Source organism: Oreochromis aureus, linkage group 4 (assembly GCF_013358895.1).
Source record: "Oreochromis aureus strain Israel breed Guangdong linkage group 4, ZZ_aureus, whole genome shotgun sequence".
NCBI lineage: Eukaryota > Metazoa > Chordata > Actinopteri > Cichliformes > Cichlidae > Oreochromis > Oreochromis aureus.
Window position 1 is genome coordinate 9,910,642 of NC_052945.1, and position 15,264 is coordinate 9,925,905.

The 15,264-nt window shown below is 37.8% G+C and overlaps 1 protein-coding gene across 1 annotated transcript; it reads right to left on the bottom strand.

Annotated features, from left to right (window-relative positions):
• Positions 1-6,343: 6,343 nt before the first annotated feature.
• Positions 6,344-14,929, bottom strand: arf2a (ADP-ribosylation factor 2a). Its single transcript, XM_031729925.2, has 5 exons — positions 14,823-14,929; positions 9,360-9,514; positions 9,106-9,216; positions 8,893-9,017; positions 6,344-8,498 (listed from the first exon to the last, which is right to left on the bottom strand). Exons 2-5 carry the CDS (start codon positions 9,502-9,504, stop codon positions 8,337-8,339), a joined length of 543 nt encoding a protein of 180 aa, XP_031585785.1. The 5' UTR covers positions 9,505-9,514; positions 14,823-14,929; the 3' UTR covers positions 6,344-8,336.
• Between the last annotated feature and the right edge of the window lie 335 nt (positions 14,930-15,264).

A 15,264-nucleotide genomic window follows, 5' to 3' on the forward strand; every position in this document is an offset into this window, starting at 1 on the left:
AATTATGTCTCTAAGGTAGCACACACTGTCACTATAGTACAATTCAAAGGTTGAAGAATTTAGGGAAAAAACTTTCAGCAAAATAAATAAATAAATAAATCACAAAAACCATAACCAGTAGCAAACTACTAAGTCTTGTGCTTGTCAGAATTTGCATGATAAGGTCCCAATTGCAGACTCAGGAGACAAGCAGGATTAAATAAAAAATGGTCCACAAAGGAAAAGATTATGTCCAGAAAGCAAAGACACAGAAAGTCCTCAAGGACACAGAGAGAATCGCACAAGTGACCAAAGAGAGAGTGAGATCAAAGCAATGACAGGACTACATATACACACAGAAACGGCTATACACACAAAACCAGGGCTAACCAGGGGAATGAGTCACTACTGTGGAAATGCGGCACAGGTGAAACTAATTAGAATAATGCACAGGGGAAATAAGAACACATGCAGAACACAGGAGAAAAATGAGTACCAAAATAAAACAGAAAAAAAAAAAAACAATAATGGAACTAGAGGAACCCAGAGACTAGAACTTAACAGAATGAATTACACTGAAGGACCACACAGAGGGAACAGATAAGCTAATAACAGAAAATATACACAGAACATAAGAGGAACATAACTCTAGAGAGAAATCATGAAACCAAACTTTCACAATAAACAACAATAAGAAACCAAAACCCGGAAGAAAGGATAGAAATCAAAATCCAAGCCCTAAATTTCAAAAGCCAATAAAACACCCGGATCATAAAAGCCATTAAGTACATGGGGACAATATTTCTGGAGATCATGAAATACTGGTTCACAGTAAGAGACTCATATTACATTCATAGCTAGCTAGATAGCAATTTTTATCGAGCTTACAGATCTCGGTTCACTTGGAGCAAAAACAAACATTAAATAAAATTAACTTTATTTTATTTTAACAAAAGTGTCTTGTCTTTATTGTAAATTCGGGGTGGGTTTTTTTTTTTAAATTAATTTATTAACCTCACAGTTATCCAGCTAGCTTTGCTAACCCTTCATTATGCAATATGCTTGCACAAAACACTTACCTTAAGCCACAAATACTTGGTTAGACATTAAAGCTGGGAAGCCAGGGATAATCTGGGAACTGAGACAAGGAGCCCAGCAGTCCTGTAACAAGTGTTACTTAATGTGTTAAAAAACACAGTTGCTCAAACCAGGGGTGTCAAGCATAAGGCCCGGGGGCGAGAATCGGCCGCAAAGACCTCAATCCGTCCGCTGGATGGTTTTGCAAAATGTGAAAGAGAGCATAAAGTTTTAGAATTTTGAACTGTATTTTAGCAGGATTTACAGCTTTTCCTACCCTTAAAGCCTCTCTAGTGGCCATTCACAATACACCAAAGTAATTCAATTACAGATTTCTGTAATTTTATACATCACTATACAATCTAAGCCTAAAGAGTCATGTGGACAGATTACTACAGCAGCATTTCTTTACCATGTAGAAAAACTGAGACACAAAGTTGAAATTGCTCTTATTTTGTATTGTATTAAGATATCTCATTACATGTGCAGTTAAATATTTTACACTGACAGAAATTGAAGTTTCATCAGTGCCTCCACATTAGATTAAAGTGGGCTGTATGTGGCCCATGACATAAAATGAGTTTGACATCCTTGGTTTAAACTGAACATCTAATATAAAGGGGTGCGTTGAATTTATGTTATGCTGTGCAGGACAATAACTGTTATAGCCTACATTTACCTAATTCCCAGAGTTACAGGGGTACCTTAGTGCTTTAAGCTGAAGCATCAAATCACACTTATTATTATACTTAATATTATGATTTACTTTACTGCACCCTTAAACGTATTTTTGGAGTGATACACTGAATAATTTAACTGGACTGTGATGTAAACAAATCAGAAATAATGCATTATTAAATAGTAAACCAGTGGTTCCCAAACTTTCATGTGACCACTTAAAATCAGCAGTATCCTAGTACATCTCATTATGCTCTAAGTTCAAATAGAGATGCAATTTCTCTCAAAAGATGTTTTTCAGAAATCTTTTCTAAGTTTTATATTAAATAACTACTTGAGTTTCAAGCAAAAGATTAGAGAAATTTTAAAAAAAGAAAGAAAAGCAGTTGCTTGATATTCTTTCTTTTCTTCCACATGAGCCATCTGAAAACCCCTCTGATCAAATATGACCCTTTGAAGACAGCCAGATCTCCACATTTTACTGGCTATATTTTTGTACTTTTACCAAAATATGATTATGGACAAGGACTTTTCTAATAACAGAGTGGTTTTTTTTTTCCCCTTTTATTGTTGACACCTCCACATTTGGCAGAAAGAGCCTCTTAAGCTGGATCAGAATGACTGCTCATATATGAAAACCTCAACGAGAGGAATGAAAACAAAAAAACATCATGAACACGTGTCAGAAATCTATCTGTTTATTGTAATTCATTTAGTCTATAGGAAATACTTTATTCACGTTAAATAAGCTTCATCTTGCTCTTTACCAATGTGAAAATGTTCTTGGCCTCAGTGTTAATCCACTGCCAATCAAGTGGACCAGCTCTGTGTTTCCATGGCGATGTGAAAGGCTAGAGATGACTAGTCTTTTAGAAAGGTGTAGTCGCTGGTGAACTCTGTTTTCTTTGGCGAGTGTGACTGTGTGGGTGGATGGTCAGGATTCAAAATACCAGCCTTATGTACAGGCACGCTGCTGAGCACCTTCTGTGACTTCTGCACACCAGCAAAACGCAAGGGACCCTTAATGTTACACATGCATATGTCTATGGTGGAAAAGACTATATAGAAATGCAAGTTCACGTGTTATATGTACTGGAAGCATACAACCTTTTTAACCTTAAACAGACACGTACTTTTCCTTGCCTTTGTGATTCATTATCAGGTGTCTCTCGATTGATCCTCATTTGTGCAGCTGATCGATGAAAAATAATGGTGCAGTGCCTCTCTCCCTTGGGATGGAGGTCATCAGTGGTCAAAGAAGTAGATCTTGTACTCGGGTGTAGGGAGGATTACAGTGTAAATTTGCTTGACTGAACATGAGGCCCTTTAACATTTAAGGGAAAAAAACCAAAACAACGAAATGCACTGAAAACACTGGATCTGCAGAGAAATAAACTGTGACGGATCCATTATGAGATTGTTAATATTGATGCATCTTCCCTTATTCAGCACTTTGCTGCTTTTTTTGCTTCTTTTTTTTTAATTTATAGATGTAGCAGTTTCTAACTCCCATGCGTCAGAGGATAAAACAGAGGAGCAGCAAGATGATTAATGTGATAGGAAAGAAGGAAAAACAAAGTCCTCCCGTACAAATGTGTAAGCAGCATTTTTTGGACTTATCTCAAGTATTTTAATTTTTTATGAAATAAGAAAGAGGTTAGCCCTGCATCAAATTGGCAGCTAGTCCAGGGTGTACCCCACCTCTTGCCCTGTGGTAGCTGAGATAGGCTCCAGCACCCCTGATAAGCATCGGTGAAGAGAATTGATGGATGGAAGAAACAGATTCTCTTCTGAATCTTGGTTTGAAAGGGTGGGAGGAACCTGTTTTTTGGTTGGTCATTTCATTAAAAAAATGTCAGTGCCTCCCACCTGACGCCCTCAGAATAAGCAGATTTTTTTTTAAATTTAATTTAATTTACAGCAACTTCAGTATATTTAATGAAGGCATGAACAGATGGAGTCAGAGCAAGAAGATCCTGTTATCAAAACGTAAGTGAAAAATAGACCTTTCACATGCTTTTACTTTTTTTGACCAACCATCTGTCCATCTGTCCCACATGGTTGTACTGCATGACTCTTGAGAGTTTACTTTTCACTTTTCCAAGTTCCAACAGAAACCCCCAAAACAAACAAACAACAACAACAAAATAACAATAGGTAATCTCGATATAACATTCATACCATTCCTTGTTTCTTTTACTCTACTTTAAATCGATGGGGTTTTGCTTTTGAGATTATGACATATTACATGATATTGATCTTCAAAGTTAGTTATAGTTAGACAAAATAGTACTAAGAAAACGTATGTGGCTATCGCCTGTACTTATGAAGTTATGATGGGTCAAAAATGTTGGAAAATATAAGTTAAAAATGTAAAATTTCTACCCATCCCTATGTACTTTGTGTGGAAGAAAACTGACAAATGGATGGAATGACAACAATGACAAATAATTCAATAAAGAGTTTTAGATTTTTCTCCATAATAAGACGCAAAAATATAAAATAGCGTTAAAATGGAAACGTGTGAAATATAAAATCCTGCTTCTGTGCAGTTCTTGATTAGATACACTTTTTTACAGCAGGAGGTCAGAGAGAAGTAACAATGTTAGCACAAAGAGGCACGCTGAAAAGTGGACGTCATGCTGGGGTGAACCAAGAGTTAATGTGCTGTGAAACTACAGAGTGTGATGTCACACTTCAAGGTGAGATTTAGTGGATCCACAGTGAGTACCTACCAAAGGTCAAGTGCAGCTCGATGTGAGTGAGAGGGGCAGAGTGTGAATCTACATATCTTGTGGAAATTACTTCAGGTCATTTCAGCTTTATTTGATAGTCAGAGTGTGGGAGAGACTCTGATATACTATGGCAGGAGAGATGATAATGATCTCAGCTCAGTCTCAGTTACAGAGAAGGACCACAGAATATAAAAATAACCAGATCTAGTTATTGAACATCTTGCAATTCTAAGATAAAGGGCAACAGCAGTTAATACGAGTTGACAAATAGTGTCTCTATGAGGCCGTGATCACAGATCGCTCTTTATGTTCTACATGAAAACCTGGATCACAGTCCGTGTCTGGTCTCCTGCGCTCCTTTTTCCGTGTTTCTCAGTTGCTCTCTATAAGGTGCTGTTTCCAAGGTAACAACTCTATGGAGAATTGGCCACCTGAATTTCAGATGGAGTGGAAAAGGAGGGTGAACAGTGGTCTGCTGGCTCTCCGACTGTAAGGAATACATCCTCGTCTTCACTGGTGCTGTCTGTCCTGCAGTGAACATTGGTCTTCATTATGCCATACTCAGCAAGCTGAAATTAAGCCTGTGACAGTTGGGCGTGTTTAAAAATAATTTCTGTTATTGTTAGAATATGTGACTAATGTCTGATCTGGGTACATCTGGGTAGGTGGGTCATTAGTTTCCCTCATATGCATGTAATTGACATGTGTCAATTACATGCATTAGTGTGGTTAGTTAGGTTTTAGTGTGGTTTTTGCACTCATATTTTTATTCATAAAAATATAAATATTTAAAAAATTTAATAACAAAGGTCTAATTTCCATACCATAAAGATATTTATATCATTCCAGCAGGAGCATGAATCATACTGCCCTGAATACTTTTTCCGCCTTTGTTTTAGAACTAACAGGAGCTTTAACAGGTTAGTGATCTGGTGTTGTAAGTGTGCCCCCCAGCGGTGATATGAAGGAACTGCAAGACTACGTTTAAATTTAATCTTGAAAATTGTATACTAACCAATTTATTAGGTACTTCTTGCTACTCCAGGGATGGACCCCTGTTTATTTTTTTTTTACCTTCAGAACTACCTTAATTCTTCATGGCATAGATTCAACACATCTCCTGAAATGTTTCTAGGAGATTTTTGTCCATACTGACATGAGAGCATCTGTGATGCAAATGTCCCATTTCACCACGCCCCAAAGATTTGGTTGGATTGAGATCTGGTGACTGTGGAGGCCATCTGCGGACAGGGCATCATCATGGTCAAGGAGCCAGTTTGATATGATAGGACAGTGTGGTCAACACAATTTTCATCATACACCACTGCACCACCAGTAGTCTAAACCATTGATTCAAGGCAGCATGGATCAATGCTTTCAAGTTGTTTACACCAAATTCTGACCCTACCATCTGAACGTTGGTAGAGTGAGGCTACTTAGTATTTGTGTTAACGAGCGGTTGAACCGGCACACCTAATAAAGTATCTGTAACAAAGCTGTTTGAGAGTAGTTTTGGGAGACAAGTGACACACATTACAGATCCTTGGCCTGTTAAAATAACTCTAAATCTGATATTTAAGTGTGATGACTAACAACTAGCGGACTTTACTAAGCAGGAAAAGGTGACTCAAAGGGAATTACAATTCTTGACACCACCATGAATAGAAATGATTAAGGCCGTAAATATTTCAGCAACAAGCTATTATAACTCAAACTATGCCTAAGATTTTGACTAAAGTTCATGCTGTGCTGACCCTCAGATTTATGTCAACTGGTTATGTAATCAGTTTTTAATGCAATATTAAATGTGACATTGCAGCTTTTGAAGAATTTAATCACACTGACTTGATTTGTAAAAAAGAAGTCAGGAAGACTTACAATAGAGATCTCTTTATTATAGTGCATTTATCAGACGTTACAAGATGGGTTTAAAAAAAAAAAGCATAAAAGGTAATTAAGAAATACATATGCACGTACCATGTAATTTTCACAAATGAAAATTAAAGCTTCACATCTGAACAAGAGCAGGTGGATGACATTAAAATACATTTTCTTACAGGATTTTTATATATATATACACACGCACACACACATCTGTATTTCTTGCTGTTTAGTAAATGATATATATAGGATGAAGAAAGCCCAAAGGTTAGTTCATTTAAGCAAACTTTATTTTTAAAAAAGAAAAAAAAAAAAAGTCCAGTTTTAGAAAAACAAAAAGGGAACATTAATTTTCCCTTTTGAGGTCAGTAGATATGACCTTAGAGTTGTCTTAACTCAGTAAGGAATGTGGGGGTGATTGGTTTCTTTATAAATGCGGGATCCTTTAGAATTAGTGGGTGTAAGGGAAAACATGATGTCACTGGTTGAACTGCTGTAACAGTGTTACTGGGACACTTCAGCTGTCTGCTGGTGTGAGCAATTGGGAGCGTATTTGTGTACGGGTTCTCTGTAACAGCTGAAAGATAAACTGCCGTCTTCGCACAGCCCTGTGTTGTGCAAGCTGATGAGGTTGTGCAAATGGCCCGATGTGACGTAAATGACACCAAGAGAAGCACCTCAGCTACATGCAGAGAAAACACTGAAGCATTAAGAAAGCATTTACAGAACTGACTGATACACTTGTCGTACAAATGTACCGTCTGTCACAGTGCTGACAATGTGGTCTAGAGCATATGCGCGTCCCCTCTGGTGACCTCGTGCTGAACCAAACACAATGAACCCTTCCTGAAACCAACCAACTGGTCCCGAGAGCAACAAAATAAAAATAAAAAACCCACACCAGGCCATGCGTGGATAAAGACTAACAAAGATAATATAATAGAAAAGAGACCCTAAACCAAGGAGCTACATACAAGAGAAAATAAATCTACCAGTAAATAAAAAGCCAGAGTGGGAGCAACTCTAAAAAAAAAAAAAAAAAAAAAAAAAAAAAGGCCTTGTTGTTCCAATGAGTGGGGAGTAGATGAAACCCACACACATCCACCAATGACCCCAGTAGCTACAACACTCTCCTCCACACATGTAAACATGCAACATTTATTGCCTTTTGTAGACCCAGTGATGATGCTTCTTCTAATCCTCTGCAAAAATCTTAAGACCCCATGAAAAGACAGGCGCAATAACAGATAACTATCAGAAGCAAAATGATGTGACCTGAATTTTGTAAAATCTAAGGAAGTTAATGTGGAAGATTCACAGACACACTGACTTCAATTACAATCTGATTATCAACAGGATCTACACGTTTATGGAATTAAAAGATTTTTTTAATGTAACTTTATCCAATCCCTAAAAATGTCAAAATGCATAATTTTCAAAAGAACATGAACTATTCCAGGATGTAACACATTATACTTTATTTTACCAAAAATGACACTGGTTACATAGCACAGTGCATCTTGCAAGGTTGAGAGGAGAAAAAAAAAAAAAAAAACAGTTGTGAAAATGGTCTGAATTCTAATATGACAGGCTGATGTAAAAACCTAATTGTTGTTACCTTTTGGTTTTTGTGATTCTAAACATTCTTGAAAGATGACCCACAGCAATAATGTTGTGTTGTTCTCTGTTTTGTGGGAACCAGTGCCTCTGGATGTGCTGACACTGGAGGAATGAGATGTCTTGAGAGCTAACTGTGTTCAAGGCACAGCAGGGCTGCTCCGACTTAGCTCACACGTACATGCACAGTCGTTCGTCCGTTCATCCAAAAATACTCAAACACACACACATACAGTACAAATGCAGGGGAGCACTAGCCAAAAGGTCCGACGCTTCAGAGAAAATAGAGGGGGAAAAAAAAGAGGAGAGCGTGAGACCAAGACCAGTGCAGTCTCCCAAAACACCGCAGACAGAGCTGGCAGTGATTGATCATTTTGCGTTCCTTAGCTGGCTTGAAAGCCAGTCCAGACCCTCGTAGAGACCGTCTCCAGTAGTAGCACATGTGGCCTGGATATACCAGTTACGGTGACGCAGGGAGTGCAGAGCCAGTTTGTCTGTGAGCTCAGCTGCATTCATAGCGTTGGGCAGGTCCTACAGGTGCAGAAATTAACCGTTAATAACAAGCGTCCCCTGGATAGGTTACCTCGAATAAAAAATGCTTTTATTTTGAAGTACAGCAAAAAAGGAAGAGAGTTGAAACCATGATCTGCATCATTATTGACCTTACATTTCAAAATGGAAACATCCCTATAATAGGGATGTTTCCATCTTATACATTTTTTGCAACTAGTTGTGAGGTAATGCAGCCAGATGTGTAGTTTTTACCTTCTTGAGTGATTTTGAATTAAGATGTATTCAAATAAATACAATAACCTTCACCTGATACAAGTACAACTGTAATTTCTAGTAATGAATTCTGAATATTCTGCACGGTTTCATCTGAAAGGGGGTTAAATATGGCAACTTCTTAAACACACAAATTCACCTGTTTATTTGCAAACACGAGCAACACGGCATCTCTCAGCTCATCCTCAGCCAGCATTCGCATCAGCTCCTCCTTTGCCTCACCCACTCGCTCTCTGTCATTACTATCCACTACAAAGATGAGGCCTAAAAGTAAAGTAAAAAGGGTCAGTTTTGAGGGCAACCATGAACTAATTCTTATACACCAAAGTGGAAAAGATAAAAGTTATCTCACCTTGTGTGTTTTGGAAGTAATGCCTCCAAAGCGGCCTGATCTTGTCCTGACCGCCGACATCCCACACTGTAAAACTGATGTTTTTGTATTCTACCGTCTCAACATTAAAACCTGTGGATGAAAAGTGTGTGATGGAAGGTTTAAACAAGTTTCAACAGTGTGTTGGCTTTTTTTTTTTTTTTTTTTTAACGCCAAGATTTCAATGTTTTGTATCAAGGAATTAAATTCTCATTACAGTGCAGGGGATGACTCACCAATGGTAGGGATTGTGGTAACAATTTCTCCCAGTTTGAGCTTGTACAAGATGGTGGTCTTTCCAGCAGCATCCAGTCCTACCATCAGGATCCTCATCTCCTTCTTTCCAAACAATTTACTAAAAAGGCTAGCAAAATTTCCCATCTTGTCTCACCTGCAGGAGGAGATAAACTGTCAGTTTGCAAGGTCTCTGGATAATGTGATACCAAATTAAAAGCATTTTCACAAAGACAGCTCAAGTGTTGACATCAGAAGTAGGAATGTGCGAAACTAGTCGATTAACCATTGCTGCTGTCACTGGTCGTGCCAGACGTTCTAGTCATTTAATCCAATTATTAAACATTTCCACTGATGCCAAATGCTGGTAAATTGTTGCGCCCTAAATGTTATGCAACCATCTGCTACAAGATGGACCATCGTTGTTGAGAAACACCATGAATCTGTTTTTGTTAACCCAATAATTCTTGGTTATTTAAAAAATGAAAGAATAACATCGTGGATACATGCGGAAGAAACGTGGAACATTTGGAAACCATGATGTGAAGTGCTGCGCAGTTAAGTGGTCAAAGTCAAATGCTTTTGTTTAGAGAGTTTTTGGCATTGTCCTATAAACGGTTCTCAGATTAATTTGATAGCCGAGTCTTTCTTGTTTTAAATTAGTCGGTTAGTCCAACTGATTTCCCCTTGTTAAGTGAACTTAGAAATTAGTCGCCACAAACATAAACCTAATCAGAGGGTGATGTTAAGTTTCTACTTTTAAATATCCCAAACAGAAAAGTTTCATTATTACTGTTCCCTATATTCCTCATTGTGTCAGTGTTAATGACCATAAAAAGAACTTCTGTAACTTCCTCCTGGCCCTAAAATGAAACACAATATTTGCCCTTTGAGTAAACGGCTGCTGCAAATGCACCTCCCAAGTTAAACAGAGGCCATAGCGGCACTGCTGCTTGTCCTGGGTATCCAACAAGCTTGTGGCTAAGGTAAACAAGAACCAGTACAAAGCATTACCCGTAATAAGCTGACAGAGGTTGTCTTAATAACAAAGGAGTAATTGGTTAACTACTTAGAAAAGTGGGAAGGGATTTCATTTAGTAAACGCTAATATAGTTTAGTGAAATTACCGCAGCACATTTTTAACCTAGTTAGATGACCTGATCAGATGAACTACTGAGGTGAGGTTTCACTACATACAGATAAAGAGGGAAAAATTTTTATTTTAAGCCTTTTGAAATGCCAGAAATTCTGCTTTTTCTCATAAATTGTGGTCTCATCTTCAAAGTCTGAGGGACAGGTTTAAGCACATAGATTTGATACCATTTGAAAAATAATATGTCATCGAAACACTAACCTGTAACCTTACTCTTTACCCAAACCATACAGGAAACCATACAGCCTTACTAGATATTGTTTTCATAAAGTAAATTTACAGCTTAAATAATTTTTTACCAAAAAGTTTTATTCCTCATAAACCCTACTTCTACTTTCTTGATTTAGAGCTTTTACAAAATGTTTCATGACAACTATGAGACAGAACAAACCAGCTTGTGCTGCTCAGCAGTTTATCCGGTGTAAACTTGGACGAGATCCATTTTTATACCTTCCTGATAGCTTCCTATAATAGGGATGATATATACTGGATAAGGGTATGTATAGGATTAGTCACCTAAACAATTAAAGGTCACTTTAATAGCTGGGAGAAGAAATACAAGAGTTACAAGAAGCCAAAATGTTCTTAACCAGCAGGGTGGAAAGTTGTACGGATCGCATCTGTTCTAATCAGTGCAGTTTAGTGTTAAATTCTAGTATTTTAGTATTCCTAGTCAGCATAATGAAGTTTTTTCCTTTAAAAAAATGAAATGAAATGAAATTTTTTTTTAAAAAAAAGGAGGCATAAGTTGTTTTCACAAAAACTACTGAAAAAGTCAGATCACGGTGAGACACTCCCCAAAGTTGCTATTTCTCACATGTAGCATAAAGCTGGAGCTTGTGAGCATCTGCTGTGTTCTCACTTTGGAAATGACACAGCCAAGAGCACTGTGTAGCATCCAGCAGGCAGAACACAGGACGACCACTCAGTAGCTTTGAAAACACCAGGCTTAGGGCTGTGCAATCTATTTACATTTTGATGTGCTATAAAAAAGAAAAGGGAGAGATAAAAAAGAAAAAAAAGGTCTCATGTACCATGTGTTTACCTTCCTAAGTATGCACAACAACAAGCCCAGACATATCTGAAAGCGAGAGACATGTGTCACCCACGGGTTATTGCCTAAAAGGTTGGAAGCTTACACTTCTACAGCGCCACTACTGTAGCACTGGCTTGACAGACTCTGTATGACAGGAAGTGCAAACAGTGAATGAAACTTGGCAATAAGGTTACATGGTGGAAAAGCAGCGTTTTAAGCAACTTGCTAAAAAGCTGTACCATACATCCCAAGTAAAAATATTGTTCAATTTCAACTGAAGAGTTACTTTAAGGTTAAGTTCCTTTTGTTACTGTGGAACTAAAGTGCTAAGCAATTATATTCCATTGAAAACACTACCATAGGTTTACTTCTGTTATTATATTTGACTCATGTTGTGTCACTAGATGTAATGAATTGTCATTACAGTTTGTCTTTGGAAAAAAAAGACAGTAAATGTCCACCATTGTCTTTACACTACTGCAAGCGGTAATCACAGCATACATGTGAGCATACAGTGCAAGTAAAACTTGAGCTATAATGTGGCCAGTGGCAACAGCTGGATCATAATGAGTGCTTCCGTTTGGTCAAATGTACGCCGTTTGTTGACTGTAAGTGTGAACAGTATTTTGTAGTCATTTCACAGCTACAACATGTACTTGAGACCAGCAGCTCCTGCTGATTATCTGGCATGAATGTGGTAAACCCAAGATGCGAATTTACCAGTGTCAAAAAGACTTCCTCAAAACGCCCACTGAATGCACACAATAAACACCGACTTTTTGCATGCCTGAGGCTTGATAAAAATAGCGGTAGTCTAAAAACAAGAAAAAAAACCCCCCAAAACAAAACACAAGAATCGAGTGTTACAAGCTCACTGCAACATTAATGCATCGACCTCCAGTGTGAGGAACAGAAAAGGACAGATTTAAAAGAGAGATTTGGAATATGTGGATTTACTGCTAACTAAATTTACTGTTATCTTTTCAGCATCCAGCTCTGGGATGCATCTCACTCTCAGTTTCACAAACAGAAAGCATTAATTATGTTTAGAAAACCGATATTTAGTGACTCTATAAAAAGTGATCGATTTCATCAACAAATTAAAGTGCTTTTTGACATGAGTACTGAAGTTTTAAATTTCAAAATATTAATATCCATGTTTGGGGAGAATAATAATTTAAAAAAAAAAAAATCAAACAAACAAAGATAATGGGATCTCCTAAGCTATTATGAACTGAGAAAAACAAATATGAGAGGTAGAATAACATACTGGAATCAGCAAGCAGCCTTTCAGGAAACAAGACAGCTTTACGGTATCACATCAGAGGTCAATATTTGTCTTTTCTCTGTTATGTAACATTACAGTGTTGGCTAATCATTCAAAGACTGAAGGTTTTTTGAAGAGCTGAAAGCCTGAAAAAATATTAAAGATTAGTTTATTTTCCCACAGTAATTAAAAATACTGTGGGAAAAAAGTAATTATTATCCCACAGTAAGTAATTATTGCTGAAAGAAAAATTGCGTATTAGCAATGGAACAGAATCTTATAAAAACAGATGATCGCAACACATTTTTTCCACCTCTATATTAGGCCAGTTAATGCACACTCGAGTCTTGTAATGTTAATGAAATATTTAATTATGGACCCAAGGGAGTTTGATATCAACTGATGCATACTGTCAAATCCGTTTCCATACATCAACTCTGGACTTTGTGTTGAGACGCTGACACACACCTGGTCACTTTTGGTAGTTTAAAGTTAGGTGTGGTACTTGAGTTGAGCACATGATGCACATAAACACACCTACAAGCAGCATTAACGTTATAAGGCTGATGACTTGTGCTTAATTTTATAACCTCAAAGAAATGTCTGTGTTTACATGTAAACTCTGGGATAGGGTTACAAAGTGCAGCGACTTCACTTGGATTCTGCAAGAAAGTTTGATCCACTCTCACAGAGGAGCACTACGCTCCTGTGCTTTACTGGGTGCTTAGAAGGCAAGGTTTTCCATTTTTTTTTAAAGCGGTGCATTACTTAAATACACCTTTCAATCAATTAGTCATAAATAGCAGGAAAATTGACACATTTCTGTTAAGTGATCGAAGACAGACTCATTACTACGAATGGACTAATCATGCTCTTGCGCTTACTCAAACCCACACAGGGTCATTATGAGCCAGGAAAAGACAGCTAAAGGGTTATTAAAAGTCCCCAAGTCTAGTGACAAAGTTGCTTAGTTTGCAGCAAATTAGGCGAACTAAGGAGGGATGATCACTGCTGGGTGGGAGAGTGATGTCACCACTTAAAAAAAAAAAATGAGTTTGAAGATTTCACAACACACTACCCAAAATGGTCCAGTTACTGTGCTGTGACCCTCCAAGAACCTCGTAGGAAGCAGCAGTGCATCCCTAACACCTGATTCAGCTTAAACATCATGCTTTTGGTCCGAGGAATGAGGAAGTGATGTTCAGTAGGTGTAAAGCAGTTCTTTGAGTAAACAGGACTGACAGGATCACAGAGGTGAAGTGCCACCCATCCTCCCATTCAATGAAAGAGGTGCGACTGTTTCTGGGAAGTTTTTTTTGTGTGGAACCTTTGGGTGACAAAAAGTCTTAAAAGTGTCTTTAAACCACCGACTATTATTACTTAGCTCTGTGATTCAAACCTGTCCCTCAGTTTGGTCAGCCGATCAACCCCCGTAAGACGAAACGTTTAAAGCCGTTTTGATTAACAAAAAATAAATAAATACAAATCTGAAAATAAGGTTTCAGTGCTCTGGTGCAATTTAAATGGCGCTGATGGCAACTTTAAGCCACCAAGCAGTAGAAAAGAAATTATTTTAATCTCCTTTAAGGTTTTATGGGTGAGTTGGAGCTGTGTGACGTTAACGCTAAGTGACAGCTCATTATCGCTAGCTTGCTAACTGTGCTATGGTCGTGAACCAGCGGAATAACGCGTAATATTAGCCATTTAGATCATAGTGAGCTCAAAAACACCACCGCCTAATACAGTTATTGATTACTGTTTAATAAGGGTGTGTACCCAGCGGTCAAAAACTTCTTAAGTCAACACAATGGTGCTAAAGTTAAACTGCTAAGGAAACAGCTTATGAACTTTAAAGTATCCTGCTCAAAGCGGCTACAACTTCAAACCAACCGAGCTGCAGGACTTAAACACCAGCGGCCTTCTTCTGTGTTCAAATGAAATCCATATTTATAAAGCTTAACTATATGGCATTTTTCAATGAAAACGATAAATGAAAAGAAAAATGTTACCTTCACTGACGCTTCTCGATGCTTCTACACCACCGGTCCGGTTCAACAACAAAATGGCGTTTTCCGGCGACGTCGTGTTCTTCTTCGTCACCATTTTCTTCTTCGTGTCATTTCGAAGCGGCTGAAAACATTGAACTCGAGGGTTTGCTTCACCAAATGGTGAGAAGGTGATATTACAAGCTTAGTGCAGGACTGCAAAAGTCTTCAGTATCTTAACCAAAGAAAAAAAAAAAAAAAAAAAAAAAAAAAGTCTTCAGCAATAACCCTCCAGGCTTTCCGAGGTCTCTAAACTCTTTTTTTCCCCTTTGGACATTTGGCTGCCTTTCCACTCCTTTTAAATCCAGTCCAGTCGTTTTTTAACCCACTTAACTCGGACTTAAAAAAGTACCAAGAAAAAAAGTACCACACTCAGGGCAAAAAACCACAGTTACACATTGCTACA